Source organism: Pithys albifrons, chromosome 6, assembly GCF_047495875.1.
Source record: "Pithys albifrons albifrons isolate INPA30051 chromosome 6, PitAlb_v1, whole genome shotgun sequence".
Classification (NCBI taxonomy): domain Eukaryota; kingdom Metazoa; phylum Chordata; class Aves; order Passeriformes; family Thamnophilidae; genus Pithys; species Pithys albifrons.
Window position 1 is genome coordinate 10078024 of NC_092463.1, and position 17999 is coordinate 10096022.

Below are 17999 nucleotides of genomic sequence, written 5' to 3' on the forward strand. Positions count from 1 at the left end.
GTCAGTGATGTTAAATGGCTTTGAGGAAGCCTCCAATCCAGCACTGAATCTGCCCTGAACCTGCCAACTCATCTCAAAGACAAGAGGAGCTAAGAGTGCTCAGGAACATTTAAAATGCTGTGGCCATCTCTCTACCCCAAGACCCTCTCCTTGAACCTTTTCTTGAGCCTACCCAACTCTGTTCCAGGCTGAAAGCTTCCAGCCCCGTTGAAATTTGTCTAGAAAACTGTTTTTAAAAATTGAAATCCAAAGTTACCTTTCCAATGCCAGGGTTGTCCTTGATTTTGGACACAGCTCTCAGAAGGCATGGTGGTGCTGGGGGCGGACAGAGCTGCAGGATGCCACTAAAGTTAGTAGCATAAATAGAGAAGTCGTGTGTGTGTGGCAGGGGCGGATGGCATTTCTTTCTCTTCGAAGACAGGTTAAGCTTCTGTGCTGCTCTGTATAAAAGTAATAGCAAGAAAGGACAAAGTTACTAGGGTTTAATGGGAATCTGGATCAGACAAACAGATGCTCATTGTCATCACTGCCTGCTAAACAAATCAAGTCACTGCATTTTAATCTGATTTCATAAGGACAAACCATCAGAACACTAACAGAAGGAAATATGGGTAGGAAAATTACTCGCAAAATATTCAGTTAACTTCTCCACCAACAGAGTTTCAATTATAGTCTAACTTTCCCTTCTTTCTCCCAACAGCTTGACATCTGAATCCTAAAAAGCTAACATCTCACTGACATAATAAAAAGCTGAAGTAATCCCCTTGTCACTGGCAGAACCAGATGGACTTTGCTGGTGATAACATTATGAAAGTGATTCTTTATACTCTACAAGTTACTCAAGGCAGACGATAACACTCCAAGTCAGCCAAGCTCAAGATCCTCTCCTGTTGGCTGCACAGAAAATCCTTAGATAACAGAAAATTTCCTTCAAGACAGATTGGTTTTTTCTCCCCAATTCCATTATTTTACATTAAAATGGAAAGCTATTAAAAAGACATGCTTTAATGTGCTGAATGATAATGATTCTGCTTTTGAAATGTAGAATTTCAAAACATAAAAGATGAAGAAGAAGGAAAAATTAGAACATACAATTAAAATTGTAACATTCTTCCCTGTGAATAAAAATAGGAACATAATCAGTTTTTACTGCCATTCTCCATCAGCAACACCAAACAATGTAGCAAGAAACAACAACAGAAACTCAGCTCTACATCTAAACCCACATGAGAAAAAAAAATTACTCTGCAGATTTTAAGTAGAATAAAAACATGTATTAGTGAGCACATGCTGGGAATCTGGGGTTGGCAGTGAGGGTGAAATCTCAGCTCTCTCAGAGTCAAGGAGAGCTTTACCACTCAAATAAGACATGTGCGATCTGACCATGTGGCTGCCAGTAGATAGTCCACCCATAAATAAATATTGTAAAAGCATCCAACACATTATTTTTTAACATTCCTATAAACAACTGTTAAGCCAGCAAAAATGCAAAATGCCAGCATCTGAGACCACACTACGGATGGCAACAGGTCTTCTGGGGACAAACCACTATTCTGGTCCATGCTTGTAACAAAAAGACTTGTCACTTTGAACAAATTAGTTTATAAATATGGGATGACCAAAAGTGTCTTTATACAATGACTACTTTATATTTTCATCATGGCTTTCAGCCCAAGATCTCCAAGTACTTTTCAGTGAGATCAAACTGGCACTAGCATCTGTGAAGTATTATAAGCAACAGTTATGGAGAAACTAAGTCAGTGCTTTGCTGTCATACCAAATTAAGGCTAAATCTAGAACCCCAACCTTGCCATGAATCTTGTTGTCAGGCAGCCTCAGGCTAAGTCAGCCTTGTAAGCTGATGAGAGATGGAAACTCTTTTTATATTTATGGAAGGTTAGATGCAAAAATTAACACCAAGAGCATTTTCTTTCAGCTGCACTATTGGCTTCAAATGAGTAACAATTCAAAGAACTGGTTGTGTCTGAGAAGCAAAATTACTTGAGTCAAAATTAGACAGCTAGTCAGTAGAAAGGCAGGACTCTCAATACATATCTCCAATATTCCCAGTCCTATGCTCTATATTGCCAAACTTGTGCGTTAAACTCCTGAACCTTTTTACTTCAACTTCCAGAGATGCAGACTCCCTACGTGCCTCCTTCTCCCTCTATAAACACAGTAGTATTCAGAAAGAGACAAAGATTTGTGTGATTTAAAAATGAAGCTCTAGTTCCAAACTCGGAAGGAGTTCAAAGCCACTGTCTTTTGAGGAACAAGTTGGACTTTTGCCTCTGAGGAAAGAAGCAGCTTTTGACTCCCACTGCATCCTGAAACCAGCAGGAACTAGATCCCACAGTGAAGCAAAATACCACAAGCATGGGTTTATACAGAACCTTGGGGGTTTGGTGGCAATGAGAACTGATTTAACTGCCTATATCTCAAATCCCCTGGCTAATATTTCATTCAGTATGAAAACATATGCCTGAAATAGGACACCAGGCACACAGTTGCACAACTTCACTGTGGTTGCAGCTGCACATTAAAACCATAATGCCTCCTAAATTATATACAGCTTTACAGTGCAGAAAAGAGTCTCTACCTGTTGGTACTGTCATTGTGGAACTCAAGACAGTCATTAGCCTCTATCTCCAAGTACCAATTAACAACTATGGTTATTATTTAATCATCTTGTTGATTAATATGAAAGATAATGTTTATTTTCTTGTTTACATGCTATGATCCCTTGTTGAAATTATAAAAATTCCTCAAGAGAATGTCTTCAAAGTGCAATCAAGATATACATTAAATCCTGATGAAAATAATTACTCCTGCAATAGATCTGGCTGAAGGAGCTCCTCTGGGAAACATACATGAAAAAGAATGAGATACAGCGGACAAATTTACTCAGCAATTGTGTATTCAAGCAGCTAAGCATCAACACTCAATGAGTAACTGCACCCAAAAAGGCATACAAAGGAATATAAAATTCCACTTTTTAGAAGTACAACATCTCTCAAAATACCTCAGTAGCCCATTTCTGCGACATTTTGATAAGCAGATATAAGATACTGAATCCATTACTAGTTGTCTTAACTTCCACACTAAACAGAACAACTTTCAAAGTGGTTCACTTTTGACAATATGCACCACCTTTCTGCATCTCCACTGTTCAAAGGACAGTGCCATATGCTAGCTAAAGTAATTATCTGCTGTAGTGCTGATAAATCCTCTTCCTATGAGTCTGGGGTGCCATGGTTTTACTAAGAAATTTGGCAAAGGGACTGCTGAGGTCCACATGAGATAACAGGAAACTGAAAGTTGAGGAACTGGAGTAGGTGTTGTAGAAAATAACCAGTGCTTTGATGGGCAACAGGCCAACTGCACTAATAATGATGTATGTGGTCCACACTTAAAAAGCATCTCTTGTTAGGTAACAGATCACAAAGCTTAATTACAAATTCTTTTATTTGAATGCAAGAATGACTTTGTCTGACATTAAAACAAGGTTTTTTCTAGAGCTGGAACATCACAGACATCTTATACCAGCAGTATGAAACAGCTTGCTGGGTTTGGGGGATTATTTTGTTGTTTGGGGTTTTTTTGTAAAAGGGAATGGTTGAGGATCTAATGGAAAGAATAGGGTGATTTAGGCAAGACCAAATATCACTATCAAGCCTTACACTCTGAATATTAATTCAAGTAATTTTCATCCTCAGCTTCTATAAAAAGCACAGTCAGTTCTTTAATAAAAAGCCACTTGGGCAGCAGACTTCAAATGCTTTCCTTGGGCTCCTGGACTTGTCCAGGCAAAGAGTTCAACATAAAGACTCCTCAATCTTTATGGACTCCTTGTAGAACCAAAAATATATTCAGTGGCATCCCAGCCAAGTAGTCATTAGGCCAAAATATAGGCCAAGCTGGTCTGGACATGGGCCCAAATAAATTAAACAAAATCCAACTTCACAAATCTCTTTACTTCAGTAAAATTCATGAGAGGATGTATTTACATGGAGCCAATCCTGAAACACTCAAGTGCTGGATTTTCTGCAGAGCGTACCCAACAACCCATTACTGAATCTATACCTAAGTTTTAAGTTGTGTCTTTTCTTCAGCATTCCTTTTCTCGGGAGAAATTTGTTCCATGGAGACACAGCAGGCAAATCTCTCCTAAACTGGGCTCTTTTTGCCTAGCACCAGAAAGACAGAATTCAGGCTCATACCAGATCACTTTCTGGAGGAGCCTGAGTGCCATGCCCATTGCCAGGTTTGCTTCTCGTTTTCAAATTTAATCTTGCACAAGAGGCCCTCACATACATCTTCAGCACCACAGTGGGCTGTCTGACATTCTCCAGCATCAATTTCTGTGTAGAGAATACTATGCAGAACTTAAGCATTACAGTCATTTGTTTTACCAATCATTTGCCAAGCATTTTGTCACAACTTCAACACAGTTGTATACCTTCCACCTACCTTCAGTTTCCCCATTCACCCTTCACAGGAACTCTTCTATAAAACATTCTTGCAAGGAAAACTAAGCTCCATACTCTTAAGCTTCTCTTCCAATTAGAGCATAAGAGACATCCATGTATATTACTTTTACCTCCAGCTGTGAGATCTACTGTCTATATTTTGCTTAACTCTTTCCCTCTTTAATAGAAGATGTGTTTTAAGATGCTCTGGAGAGTTCTTTCCTCATAGCTAGGTGTCACAGTAGAAAATAAAACTAATATATGGCACATGCAGGGGCACTCAAATATCAAATGACAAGGAACAGTCTTTAACCTGTGCCTTTCCCCACACAATTTACAGATTACTGGGTTTTCTGCCACATGGATGAGACCAGTGAGGAAAACCACAGCCAGATCAGTTGCATAATGCTCAGCATCTAGGGAAGAAGACTGCAACAACAGTAGCTACACAGCCTGCTCACTGAAAGAACCATACCATTTTTTATTTTAAATTCTGCGTATGTAGTTAGCATGACATTTCAGACAGTCTGATGTACAGCAAGCTCCTTCTAGCTTATACTCACTGCACACGTTCTGTACATTATAGCTGTGAACGTAAACAGCACAATTTACATCCCTAAAGCATTCCTTCTGGGCATAATTTCTCCACGAAAAAGAAAATTAGATTTGAAACTTTTATAACTATGCAAAATTATAAAATTTTTGCTAAACATTTTGTGGAATTTATTAAGCTTCAGAGGGAAGAGGGATATGAAATATACTCTGGGATGCATATTTGAAATGGGTCAACTTAGATACATGCAGAGGGCTTAACTGATGTAATGGGTTTATGGACAAACTGCCACAAGTCAGAAATAGAACTGGGAGTCCTGCTTCCCGTTATTAACATCCACTGACAAGAAAACAGAAAACTTCTGCATATTCATTTCAGCCTGACTCATTACATATTAACAGTTTTAGTGTTATTAGCCAGCCTTATCTTTCAGAGATCACTATCATTATTCAGATTGTGAGAATGTTTAAGGGCTTCGCTGAAAGGGTCAAGGCCAAAGATGTGTACAGTCCAAGACTTAAATATGCTGAACATCAGAGTTTACTCAAGAGTACGCTTACTCAAGACTTTTGGTTTGACCTTGACAGACAACACCGAAGCAGTTTTTATCCTCATGTAGGTTTTACACTGAGAATCAGTTTACTCTAAAGCAAAGCTTTCCCAAAGTTTCCCAGTTCCCAGCCCAACAAGGCATCTATCCCTCCACATAACCAATATGCCAAGCTTTTCCCACTGCAAGCCAGCTCCAAAAGAAGCAGTGGGAAAGTCACGACCTATCATCGTATCTGCAGTTCCAGTTATTGTTTCCTTAATTACTCATCAATACAGATAATAAATAAACGGATGTCCTACAATACACCCTCCAGTGCTCTGTCCCAAGCCTTCCGCAACTCACAGAATAAATTTGGTTGGCATTATTATTTTTCTTATCGCTATTACTGTTTGATTTGTGGTTCTAAAATTAGAAAGGTAGTACAATGAAAAAGTGCAGCTGCTACCCAAAACCCTAAGCAAAATTAAAAATTAATAAGGTATCTGATTCCAGCATTCAACTTGGAAAATAAAATGTGATTTAGAAAACGAAAGTTTTAAAGACAAAACTGGGAATGTCTATATCTGTTGTGAAGGTTTGAAAAGGATAGGCACCATCTGTATTCCTACAGTAAATTTTGTCCAAGAAGCCACTTAAAAAGTATACGTAACACTTTTAGGTTACACTTCCTCCCACTAGAACAAGGTTACGAGGTTTCTGGGATGCACATATAGCTCCAGGAGGATATAAAGGCTTTCCCCACTTAGTACCTCCACAAGTACAGCACTAAACCTTTGTTTGCTTAGCTGTCCCAGCAATGCTGCTGAGAAGCACTGTCAGGAAGAACAAACAATTAATGTTCCTTATTTCTGTAGTTCAACTTCCTCAATAAATAATCAGTTCATCTGGATCACAATGCACAGCCTCAAACAATGGCACTTTCATAAAGGAGGATGGTAATAAAGTTGCAACAGAAACCCATTATTCTGAAATATTCCAAAATGTCAAACCACATTTCATATTGTCCAGATGTTACCACACCAACATTATAAGAATCCCCAATATGAGACTAAGTTCATGCCTTGCCTCTTGCACATCACATAATCTTACAATTCAGGCTTGAATTTCACTTCAACGTCTTAATTTTCTCTTAATATCTCTTATTAAAATCAGCAAGGCAGAAATAAAAATCAGCTATTTATTAGGAACATCATCTTCTCACAGCTGATTGGTGAAGATGAGTCCAGAAGATATTTTTATCTACAATTTCTCAATACTTCAGGGTAGGATGAACTTTACATAATACATTCCAATATATATTTCTGCCATTTGTACTTAGAAATCTCCAGTGAAAGCAAGTCCATAGCCTCCTAAGGCAATCAATTCCAGTTTTTAACTAGTCTTACTCTTAGAAAATTCACGTCTCATGTCTCTCATTCCTTATCTTCCCTCCACCTCACCAGGAGACATGCAGTGGAGGTCATTTCCTTCTCCTGCAGCAGCTGTTACCTGTATGAAAACCTCTACCACACCACAGTCTTACAAATTAAAAAGTTCCAGTCCTTCCAGCGTCTCCTCACAGGTCAGTTTTCCTTGATTTCTGGCTATCCTTATAACTCTCCCCCTACTCAGTTCACTTCATACTTTGTAAAGTATGGAATCAAGGTTTCATGCATCAGGGAGAAATAATCAGGCTCACCTGAATTCAGGCACTCTACAGAAAGGCCAGGCAAGGCCACTTTGGGATAAACTCAAAAAGACCTCTAGATGATGACAAGCTAAAAAGAACCTGGATGGTACCCCTGACATTGGAAGAGCTTCCTCACGCTGTACAGACCCAAGATCTGATCTCTCCTCTCAGCTATGTGTTTACTAATTTAGCAGAAGTAACCAATCAAGCCCATGTTCAAGCATTCAAGGAACTTGGATACAGTAATCCAAGAAGGAATTTTTCATTATGCTTCTCCATAATTTTTCCCCAGATTTGCAAAACACCTAAGGGCAGATCCTCACAAATGCTGACAGTTTCACTTCAGCCATTTTTTCTGCCCTTCCAAACCAGCAGCTTCTGAGGTTGCTGCTATAAAACTGTCATGGGTAATGTCAGCTCCATATCCTCTTCAGCTTGTAGATTTAAGACACTTTTCTGGCCAAAGAACGTTGCTTCAGCAGGCAGGACCAGTGTGCAGGAACTGACCTTTATATATATACACACGTACACATACATCAGAATATCAGCTATTCACCGCAGCCTGCCACATACCATTTCCAGCTCTGTTCACTAATGATGTTAAACAAAGCAAGAGCAGACGAACATATTGCTGCACTTCCACACTCACTGTTTACAATTGTACCATATGACAAACTGCTGAAAACCTGTGTAGGTTAATCTTTAAGTAAGCAAGACTGTCAACACCTAATATAGAAATATGTCAGTTCCCAAGCTGCACACTGCATAGCTATGTACTGAAAATACAACTACCTGAACACCAGCAGTATTTTCAGCTCTGTTTCATGAGCTAACTGATCTAAAGCAGGCAGAACCACATCAATCTAAGCACACTCCTTAGGCAAAAAATGTTGGACTTATTTACCAGCGAGACAGACCCATGAAACAGTCAGGTTGAGCAAAATAGAATTCTGGCCTCATTTGTATTCTGTTAAAAAAATGTAATAAAGACACTTTTAAAACTACAAAGTAATGAAACTTACACAATAGTGCTAACTAGTCGTTCATTATTAATCAGTTAAATAGATCACTTAAAATTTTGCTCTGTAGTATCAGTTCCTGGTGTACAAAAAGAAGCCAATAGTTTTTTTTTTTACAAAAGACACTACGCTCCATGCTATTCATCAAAAACAATCTACTATGAAATGCAAAAACATTCTGCTCATTCAGGCTGCTCCAGGGAAGCAATAGATGCACTTGCAAGTGGAAAAGATGAAAGAAAAATACATGACATTGCTAACAAGGTTCATCTGAAGCACTAGATTTCAGACAAGTATCTGATAGGAAAGAAGACTAAAATGGAGGAAAATTCAGTATTTTCACATTCCTGATTGCATATAGCAGCCTGAATACAAGTGAGCATCTGTGACTGTAATGCCTCCTTTACCATTAAAGCTCTGGGGTGGGTTACATTTTCAAGTTTTCTTCTTTTGCCCCAATGCACTATGCCCACAGGCATATCTTTCTCATCAATTTCAGCTCCCTCACTTCCATTTTTGATTGCACATCTAGAAAATCCACAGAGGATCCATTCCAGCTTCAGCTGGGTTTTATTTCAGATGCTTAGTCAAAGTCTTGACACCTATACTGCCAGGCAAATAACTTCTCAGGGGAGCATTTACTTATTCCTACTGTTATTGAGTTAAATGGTCACTGACAGCACTAAATGATGCAGTGGAAATCACCCAAGTACAGAAGTCATGTGCTCACACAATGACTATTTTTAAACAGAGGAGGGACACACAGGCTTCTAAGCCCAGGGTTTCTATGATTTATTTAACTGACATCACTTCTGAAGTCGTATTTCTCAGAGGTATAATGGGCTGAAATTACAGCACCATTTAAAACAGCACTTAGCAGGAAAATTTGAGATGCGTGTTCTTCCATCTGTGCAGATGGAGAAATTTGACTATTTCTGACCCAAAGATGATAACTTCAAATTTCAGTAGAAAATAATGACTCCTGAAGACCTGCTCCAGGCACAGTATCAAAGGATATTCTAAAGCTTAACCTGAACTCCAACAAGCTTTACTAATAACACTTAGATTAGATTCATTTAATGCTGATTAGCTTCCACTGAGTCATTTCCTCCCAGTAAAAACTCTATAGGCCAGTGCTTCTTAATAAGTGAGCTCTATCACTGTGGACACAAAAAGCCCAGCAAAGCAGAAAACAACCCCAAGAGTAGCACTAACTGCTGTAGAGTGAGGTATTGGCTAAGCTTTTTGAAATGTCCTGCCAAAAGAAACATCTTCCATCCTCCAGCAGGAAAGATGAAGGAAGTTTTAGAAAGCCAAAATTCAATGGTATTTCATAGAGAATTTAAAAGTACATTCAGAGTAATCCTGCAGTAGATCAACCACTGCACCTATAGTGCTAGTGCATTATTTTGGCTTGACATTTCATTTTTGTTATAAATGATAATGGGGATGTCTTATTTTGCCACAAGCACAAGCAAGCAAAGCAGTCTTGCTCAGAATACAGAAAGTGTCACTTCAAAGTCCATCTGTCCTGCAAACCACATCCTGCACACCACAAACTTAGTGTTAGAGTGAATGCAAGTTAGCCATGAGAACTAAATATTCAATTAACTATCAGTCTGATTTAACTATTCACCTGCTAAATGTCTGTCTTAACAACATATTAAAATAGTTAAATATGTTATTGGAAGAGTCTGAAATTCACTAATAAAGTTGTAAAACAGGTGCAAACTGTCAAATTACATCCCCACAGGAAAGTAACCATTATCATTTTACCTATGGAATGCTCCGTTCCCACTGCAGCAAAACCACCAGTGCAGCTGCCACTGCTGCCAAGCGGAGGAGCCCCAAATAACGGAGTCAGAGCAAGCGCTGGTATTCAGGAGTCCAGGAACCAAAAAAGCAGGCAGACTGGGAGGGCTGGGGTGAGGGGGAGGCAGGAGAAGTGCTCCTCTTGACAAGCTAGGAAGGGCAGAAAGAAGGGAAAAAGCCAAACGGAAAGAGAGACTCTGGTAGCTAGACAACAGCAAGATTCCATATATTCAGGAAAACAGAATAATCAAGCGTGTTCAGCTAGGGAGGAAAGAGAAAATATAGAAAGGATCATATAAAAATCCTAAAAGTAAAGGGGAAAATATGAAGTCCAGGCAAGCATACCATACAAGACAGGACAAAGTAAGAAGAAATATCTGCATGACTCCAGTCAGGTACTTCACACTTTTCCCTAGTTTAAAATTCACTGACTGACATTGACACCTACAAAAATATTCAAACTTGGGTAGCTCTTAAGGCACAGATTATCCCCTCTGGCATACCTGTGGGCACATCTGTATTAAGTTATTGTTCTTTGCCCTTCCTCAAGGGCATCAAGGATGTCTCAGAATACACAGCTAATCCAAGACCCAACCATTGCAACCTGTATATATACTGAACCACTTACAGCACCTCAAAAAGTCACCATATCTGGAATGGCTGCCGCTGGTGCTTCAGAACCTCTTGTATTATCATCCATCAAGGCATTCAGAGCTGACAAAAATCAGTCCTCCTCAGACGTAGCCTCACACGATAAAGGTCTTTAAGGCATCTGGTCAGCAGAAAACACTGCAAGTGCTTTGTCATGCCCCAATTCTGCTCTTGCTATGAAGCTGAAGACCTAGAACGTCCTCTCCAAAATCATGACCATCATGAAGCTCCCCCATTACTAGATTCCCCTCTTTCCCTCTCTCCTCCTTTTCATATTTCCTGCCAAACCGTTCAGCACCAGGTTTCCTCTTTTTTTCATTCTGCCACCTCCTGCATAGTCCAATCTCCTCTCACACAAGTCCTACAGCCCATGCTATCCAAGTGAGGTTTCTCCTTCCAAATAACTCCCTGACACTGATGCCTTGCTTGATCTCTCCTTGGTTCATACCACGATCTCTAACATTCTGTACAGGGAAGCTTCATCTTGCAAGGCAATGACTCACAGATGCACAGTGCTGCTTCAACTGGTCACCACAAAGTTCTCTCTGAGGCTCTCTAGAATCCTCACCATGCACTCTCCAGCCTGGCTGATTACTCAGTGCCTGCCCCGCTAAATCAACTGGCATACCCCAATCGCAAATCTGTTGGCCTTTGGGACATTTTTCATGCTTTCAGTAGTGTTCTAACTCAGCAGCACTGATGTCCAAACTCTACCTTCCCTCTCCTCTCAGGCACTCCAATTTTTTACCTCCTGCCTTTGCTGAGCTACAGCTCTGTGTCTCATCCCTGTTTGCTGCATCAATCCTTCAGTCATCATAGATGAGCTCTTCACAGCAGGGGGTCTGGCCAACCATACACTGATAATGCACTGTGTAAATGTATGATGCTGTATTAGCAAGGATACCAGCAATGATGTTCCGCTGTTAAACACGCTGTCCTAAGAGTCATTTGTGTTCCCAAGAACAAAGTCTACTAAATTCAGGCTTATCCCCTAATTTATCCTCCTAATGGGCTAATGTGAAATGGGATATACCTAAAGCATACACTCTTTGTTTGTCCTTAATTACAGGCAGTATTATGCTGCCACAGCAACTAGGAAAGCTTAAGCTGCCCTGAGTTGATACAAGATACTGCACAATGCCGCACACCCTGCCCCATCTCCTGTCCCCACACAGCACTGTGCTACGCGCAGGTCATGTTTGCTCTCTAGCAACCACATTCCAGCAGCCAGGGCATGGCACCAGCAAGACAAGGCAAGCCCTTTACTGACACCCGCACCCTCTCCATCTGAACAAGGGCTTTCTTGCTCTCCCAGTCTCATGCAGAGAGGAAAAAGGGGACAGGAAGGCATCCCCCTCTCCAGGCCCATGCAGTGGGGAGGACACTGCAGAGGCCCAGCTGCTCAAGCCCACTAATTCCAGAGTGGGGAGTCATTAAGGGGAAAAGAATAATTATTTATCTAAATATGTGTCTGGTTGCCCCCAAAACAGCTGGGTGCTCCACTTCCTCTGCACATCCACAGTTCTCCTCATAAGCTGCAAATTTCTCAGCCACCTTTCCTGTCCAGTGACCAAATAGTAGCAAGAGAAAGTGGGGCATTGTGGAGCATTTAACAAAGAAGATCTGAGAGGCTGTTGGGCTGCATTAATGTCAGCGAGCAATCACGTCCCTGAGGAGGCCTGCAGCTCCTGATGCTTCTACGACACTGCAAAGCAGGGATAAACCTTGTGTGGCTTTTGGATAAATCTGCCCACAAACCAGCCTTAATTGGCAAGAGCTGGTACCCCACTTTCCTATGTAACCAGTTCAAACAATATTTTCCCACATCACCTCAACACAGGATTTTCTGGGTGTGGGTTAATGCTTACTGAGGAAGCTTTAACAAGTGATTCCACATCTTTCCTTGACCCATGATTCATCAAGAACTTACTATGGTTACCTGCAACTGTAGCAAGCACTTCTGTTTCAGCCTCACAGACTAGCTTAACTACCACAGGTCAGCACAAAAATCTCTAACTCAGGATCCACTGAATCGTATGTTTCCTTCACCTTTTGGTGAACTACTACTTATTCATAACCCAGTTATCCACTTTAGCTGTCAAAGAGATTTAATTCGTGCCAGCTTTGCACAAAGACAGGATACCAGGGCAACCCAGCAGGGCGCTGGGCAAAAGTTTACAGCTCTTAAATACAGAGAACTGTGAAATACATTATGAGCTTAGCAGAAATATAACTTTTGCTTTTAACAGGACAGAGAATGACAGGCTGCAGTGATTTACCTAGAAACATTTTAACATGGCAACTTGAAAAAAAAAGTATGTTTCTTTTTTTCCCCTCTGTTTTCCCCTGCATTAAACTCTGAAAGTACTGATAGTCATGGAATAATCAGGTTTAACAGGTTAGCAGTAATATATGCCTCAAATGTTCCTAATACATCATAATCTTCTTTCACAGAATTTGCATCACTGTCAAACTGAACTACTGATTTTCAGTTGATGCTTTTAATATGTTTCTATGGTTACTTTCCAAGGTCGCATCACAGAAGCCTGAACAGCAGTTCAGAAAGACAAAAGGCATTTTGCAACCCTTCACCATATTAAATAATTTATGAAAGTTAAGGCATCCTCATGGAAAAAACAATCATAAAAGCATAGGTTCTGAGGTTATTTTCTCAGCAACAGTTTGAAGCACAGTAAAATCAATATCTCTACAAAAGCTTTCAAGACAAGACTATTTGACTAATGCTCCATATGGTACAAAATGCTAAGGAACATATTCTAAGTCTAGATCTACATGCACAAGCCTACATGAACTGCATGAAGGGATCTTAAAGCAAAATTTAGACATCTAATTTGCTGCTATCAGCTTCATCTTTTAAATCAGGCACTAGGCATTGCCTCTGTATTCTAAATTTTAAAAATGCAAAAGTAAAACTAAAAAAAAAAATGAAGTAAAAACCTTAACGACAGCCTTTATTATTTCCACCATTTTTCATTCAAAGCCACACAGATTTCATCTGTCCCCTAAATGTTACAAATTTTGACTAGTGTAATGAAAGCTTGTACACAAAATATCTGAATTCTCTGCCTACCACTACACTAGATCAGAGTTTATTGGAACTAATTGAAGTGTCTAAGGCTTGGAACAAAAATGCATTAGTCATTTAGTGGTTGTGCTAATATTGCTATGCCTTTCCTGCAGTTTCATTAGATACAGACTGCTTCAATACCCTAATCATATGCTCAGTCACAGCACAATCAGGACACAGAGTACTGACAAGCTGTCCCACCATGCCTAAAGCTGATAAGGTGTCTGCTCTATGAGTAACCTCAATTATTGACTATATTTTATGGTCAATCTAATGACCAAATGCTTATCAGTGAACCATCAGGTGCCTGTAATAGGATAGTGACCCTTAGTTTATATGTACCATTACTGCTCATTAGTGAATAATTAGATTTTTTAATCCAAACTCACAGGCATTAAAATATGATGGAATATCCTGACTCTAGAAAAAGACAACTATGCTTATTTTAACTCTTCAGATGTTCAATTACATTACTTAGAGATTGTATATTCTGTTAAGAAAAGCTGCTTGCAAAAAGCATGCCATGTGCAATGTTTTATATCATGTCTAAATTGACACAGTTTTCCCAAACACGCAGGAAGAGTGGCAAGATAATGGCTGTGATTCACCGCCATGACTTTCCACATTTATTAATTTAAATGGTTTTCATCTAACAAAGCCCAGCAACATTGCAAATAATTTAGAAACCCGAAAACCAGTGAGTGCTTAGTGAGTGCTATATGTTTGGAAGACTAATTTGTCAAGCAAAAGCAGGCAGATACAAGGGAAAGTACCTGCAACTATAAAGATATATCCCGGCTTCAAATGCAACAGTCCAACAGCAGCAAGTGCAACACTGTGACCAAACCAGTTGGAAAAGATTAACAACTCAACATCAAAGAACATGAAAATTTTAGAAGAGGGACTTAATACAATTTGTTTTCTGCTCAACACTGCTCAGCGTTGCTTGCTTTGGTATGTATTTTCTTCCAAACGGCTTTGATTCCTTGCAGCTGCCCTGTCACTGTTCAAACCTTCCTTCCAGCTTGAGCACTGGGGCAGGTCCCCATAGTCTCACCCAGAGCCAGTACCCGGCCCAGCAGCACAGGTCCTGTTGCCACCACTGCCACCAAACCCCCACAGGTGGAAATGGCACGTTAATGGTGACAGCTTCAATTTATTGGGGGTCTTCATTCTCCTCCCAATGGAGTGGTAGTTTCTTTTTTGTGAGATATCCCATTAAACTCTTCCCAAGTGCATGCCCTTTCTCCTCCTTACTGCCCTTCTCCTGCCTGGTTTTGGAAACACCATTCCTCCCTTTCCCAGGTGTCCAGGTGACACAGAAACCCGAGAGCTTATTTCAGCTTTATAATAAAATATGCCAATATTTACTTAGTTGCAAGCATGGCCCACAGAAGAGCCCTACAACCCTCACATATTTTCACTTAGTAATATAAAGTTTGTTCAGGATCCTTATACACAAAAAAAACCCAAAACACCTGGAAAGAGGTATAAAGTGTGGAGCACTAGGCAAGGCACAGTTCATGTCACACCAAGGGACAAAGCCCAGGTGCATTCTTCTTAAATCTGAAGAATGCAAATAAACTTCTCTTGAATTGTAAGGGTAAACTGGGAGTCTCTTCACAGTCATCCATGAGCATAAGCTGTGCTTTTTGCTCTGGCTTTCTTATTCTGTCAGTGACCTAGTGAGAAGCTCCATTTCCTTCTAAATCCTCTGGTCCTTCAGTAACACAACCACTGAGTAATGTCTGGCAATTTGCTTGCGTGACACAGTTAGATGTTAATCAAAGCTTTCCTCCTTCTGTGACAGATCACAGGGTGGAAAAAAGCTTAAAACTGATTTAATTTCTTAATACGCTTCTGTCTGCTGTCTTTAATATTTGGCTTTGATTTTGAATACTTAGCACTTCTCTGCATTTCTTGGTAATGAATAAAATACTTTTTTTATGCAGAAGATAATTAAGCTTGAAGAAATTAAATATGACATTCAAATGAAAAAGAGCTTTGGATGAATATGTAGATTCGGGCTGCACATATGCTTAACAAAATCAATGCATTCATTGTAAAGAATACCTGAAAGATACTAATTTTAACCATGGGTACCTCTTATCACCAGGTAAAATTTGTGCTGCAGCTCTTAGTTGCTATTTTCCAGGTGAGAACATGACCTCTCTGTACTGTCTTTTGAATTTATGACCTTACAAACAAAAATCTCTGACTCTCATCAAGGAACAAACTGGAGTAAAAAACAAAGCTACCAACAGAAAAAAATCCTGCACAGATACCCCTTTCCAGGCATGAGACAGTCCACAAGCAAGAGTGTAAAACTGTTATTTTCCCCAACAGAGACTACAGTTTTAATGTGAAAAAGACTTTATATGCTGCCAGGAAACCATGTCACAATCCAAAAGTTAATTGTGCTGTACAAACACAGTTAATGCTGTCTCATGAAGAATCAGATTGGAACACTTGATCCATGTTAAAAAAAAAAATCCACATCTGGTGTCACCGTGGCTCAGGAAATCAGAGATGCAGTTTCCACAAACATCCTATGAAGGCTTTGTATTTCACAGTAACTAACTCTGCACTCAATTACACTGAACATTAATATGTATCAATATTTTTACCTAGCTACTCTATTTCTAGGGCAAAACAGCCCTTATCACTAGCCTAAGTTTCAACCAGAACTCCTTTTACAAAAGGTTTATGTAAAAAGATGAGGGTTCTCAGCAGACTTGGTCAAAGAGAGGTCAATGATTTGCAAAGAAAATATATATATGTGTGTGTGTGTGTCTGTATGATTATCAATATATTAACTGCATTTATTCTAGTAGGGAACAAGAACAAAACGTGCCAGACTCGGCAAACTATGTGTAACACACTGGCCTTACTATGAAGTTTTGAATTTAAGTGGCTGAGGAGTGAAACACAGCAAGGAAAAAATCAGCGAATATAATGAACAGGGACTACAGTACAACACTACTGCCATGACTCCTCTTTCATCTCCAGATGCCTCCTGAGAGAGGATTAGCTGAACAGAGAGATGAAGGAGAGAGGAGTAGATGCTGCTGTAAAGGATCCAAAGGCAAGGCTGACCTTCTTCTTCAACATGCTCAGTGCTGGATGGTGTGAAGGGAAGCAGACAGTACTCTAAAGGCTGAAGCAAAGAAGCCTCACAGCCCACCAATTGTGGAAAAAAACCTCCAAACTGTTGATATTCTAATACTTATGGTCCTTGGATAAGACATTTCTCCCAGCATCTGTAGTGACTCACTCATCCTTGAAGATTTCCTCCTCTTCCTCTCCCCTCCTGCTGAGGACTGTACAGCCTGAGGGTGTGAGGAAGACTCAGTGTGGGAACTTTGATCCATAAAGGTCCTAAGGGCAGGAGGAGTCAGAAGACAAGGAGCAGTGGGGAGAGGCAGCCACTCCCGAGGGTAATGCCTATGTGGGAGAGCAGCCTGGCCAGGACTATGCAACAGTATCCATCGAGGACCTGCTCAAGACATTTATGACTGCCAGGGATCAATAATTGATTTCTCTCTCCCAGCCTTTGTGAGATTTTTTTGTGTTTCAACAACAACAGAAAAAGAAACAGAAGTTCTTTGTGCACCAAAAATTTCAACCAGCTTCATTCTTTGGTTAAAAAATTGAAGAGAAAAAATTTTGAAGAGAGGAAACATGGTTAGGGAATAAGCAATGTACTAATGGTTTTTTAAAATGTTTTAGCTAACATTTAGCTGCTAAAGCTATAAAACTCTGATTCACTTGAGGCAAAGACAGATTCATGAGAAGCAATTAGGGCCTGATCCACAGCACAATGATGTCATTTGCAGTCTTGCTGCTGACTTCAACAATGTTTGAATCAAGCCAATGATAATCTCTTCACAATAAAAACGGAACTGAGTTTTACTGCCCACTGACAAAACCAATGGGAGAAAAGACTTTGGGTCCTACTTCAGACTACTAGGCACAGATTTCTTTCTCTCAGTTCCAAGGTAACTAAACAAGAAAAGAGATGCCTGACCTTTTCCTTTCCACTCCCACTGATTTCAGACACCTATCTTTAAATTAAACCAATCATCCTCTCTAGGCAGCCATTTGCTGTGTTGACTTCAACCTTGCAGCAAAGAAACAAATCACTAACTTACCCAGAGCACTCTTGGGGCAGTCACTTTCTAACCT

At 40.0% G+C, this 17999-nt stretch overlaps 1 protein-coding gene across 1 annotated transcript in view; it reads right to left on the minus strand.

Annotated features, from left to right (window-relative positions):
- The window catches only part of KIF26A (kinesin family member 26A), a 99589-nt gene that overhangs the window by 29993 nt on the left and 51597 nt on the right, over nucleotides 1-17999 (minus strand). Inside the window, exon 5 of the mRNA XM_071557413.1 lies at nucleotides 257-440. Coding sequence (XP_071413514.1) covers nucleotides 257-440 — 184 coding nt within the window. The remainder of the gene's footprint in view (nucleotides 1-256; nucleotides 441-17999) is intronic.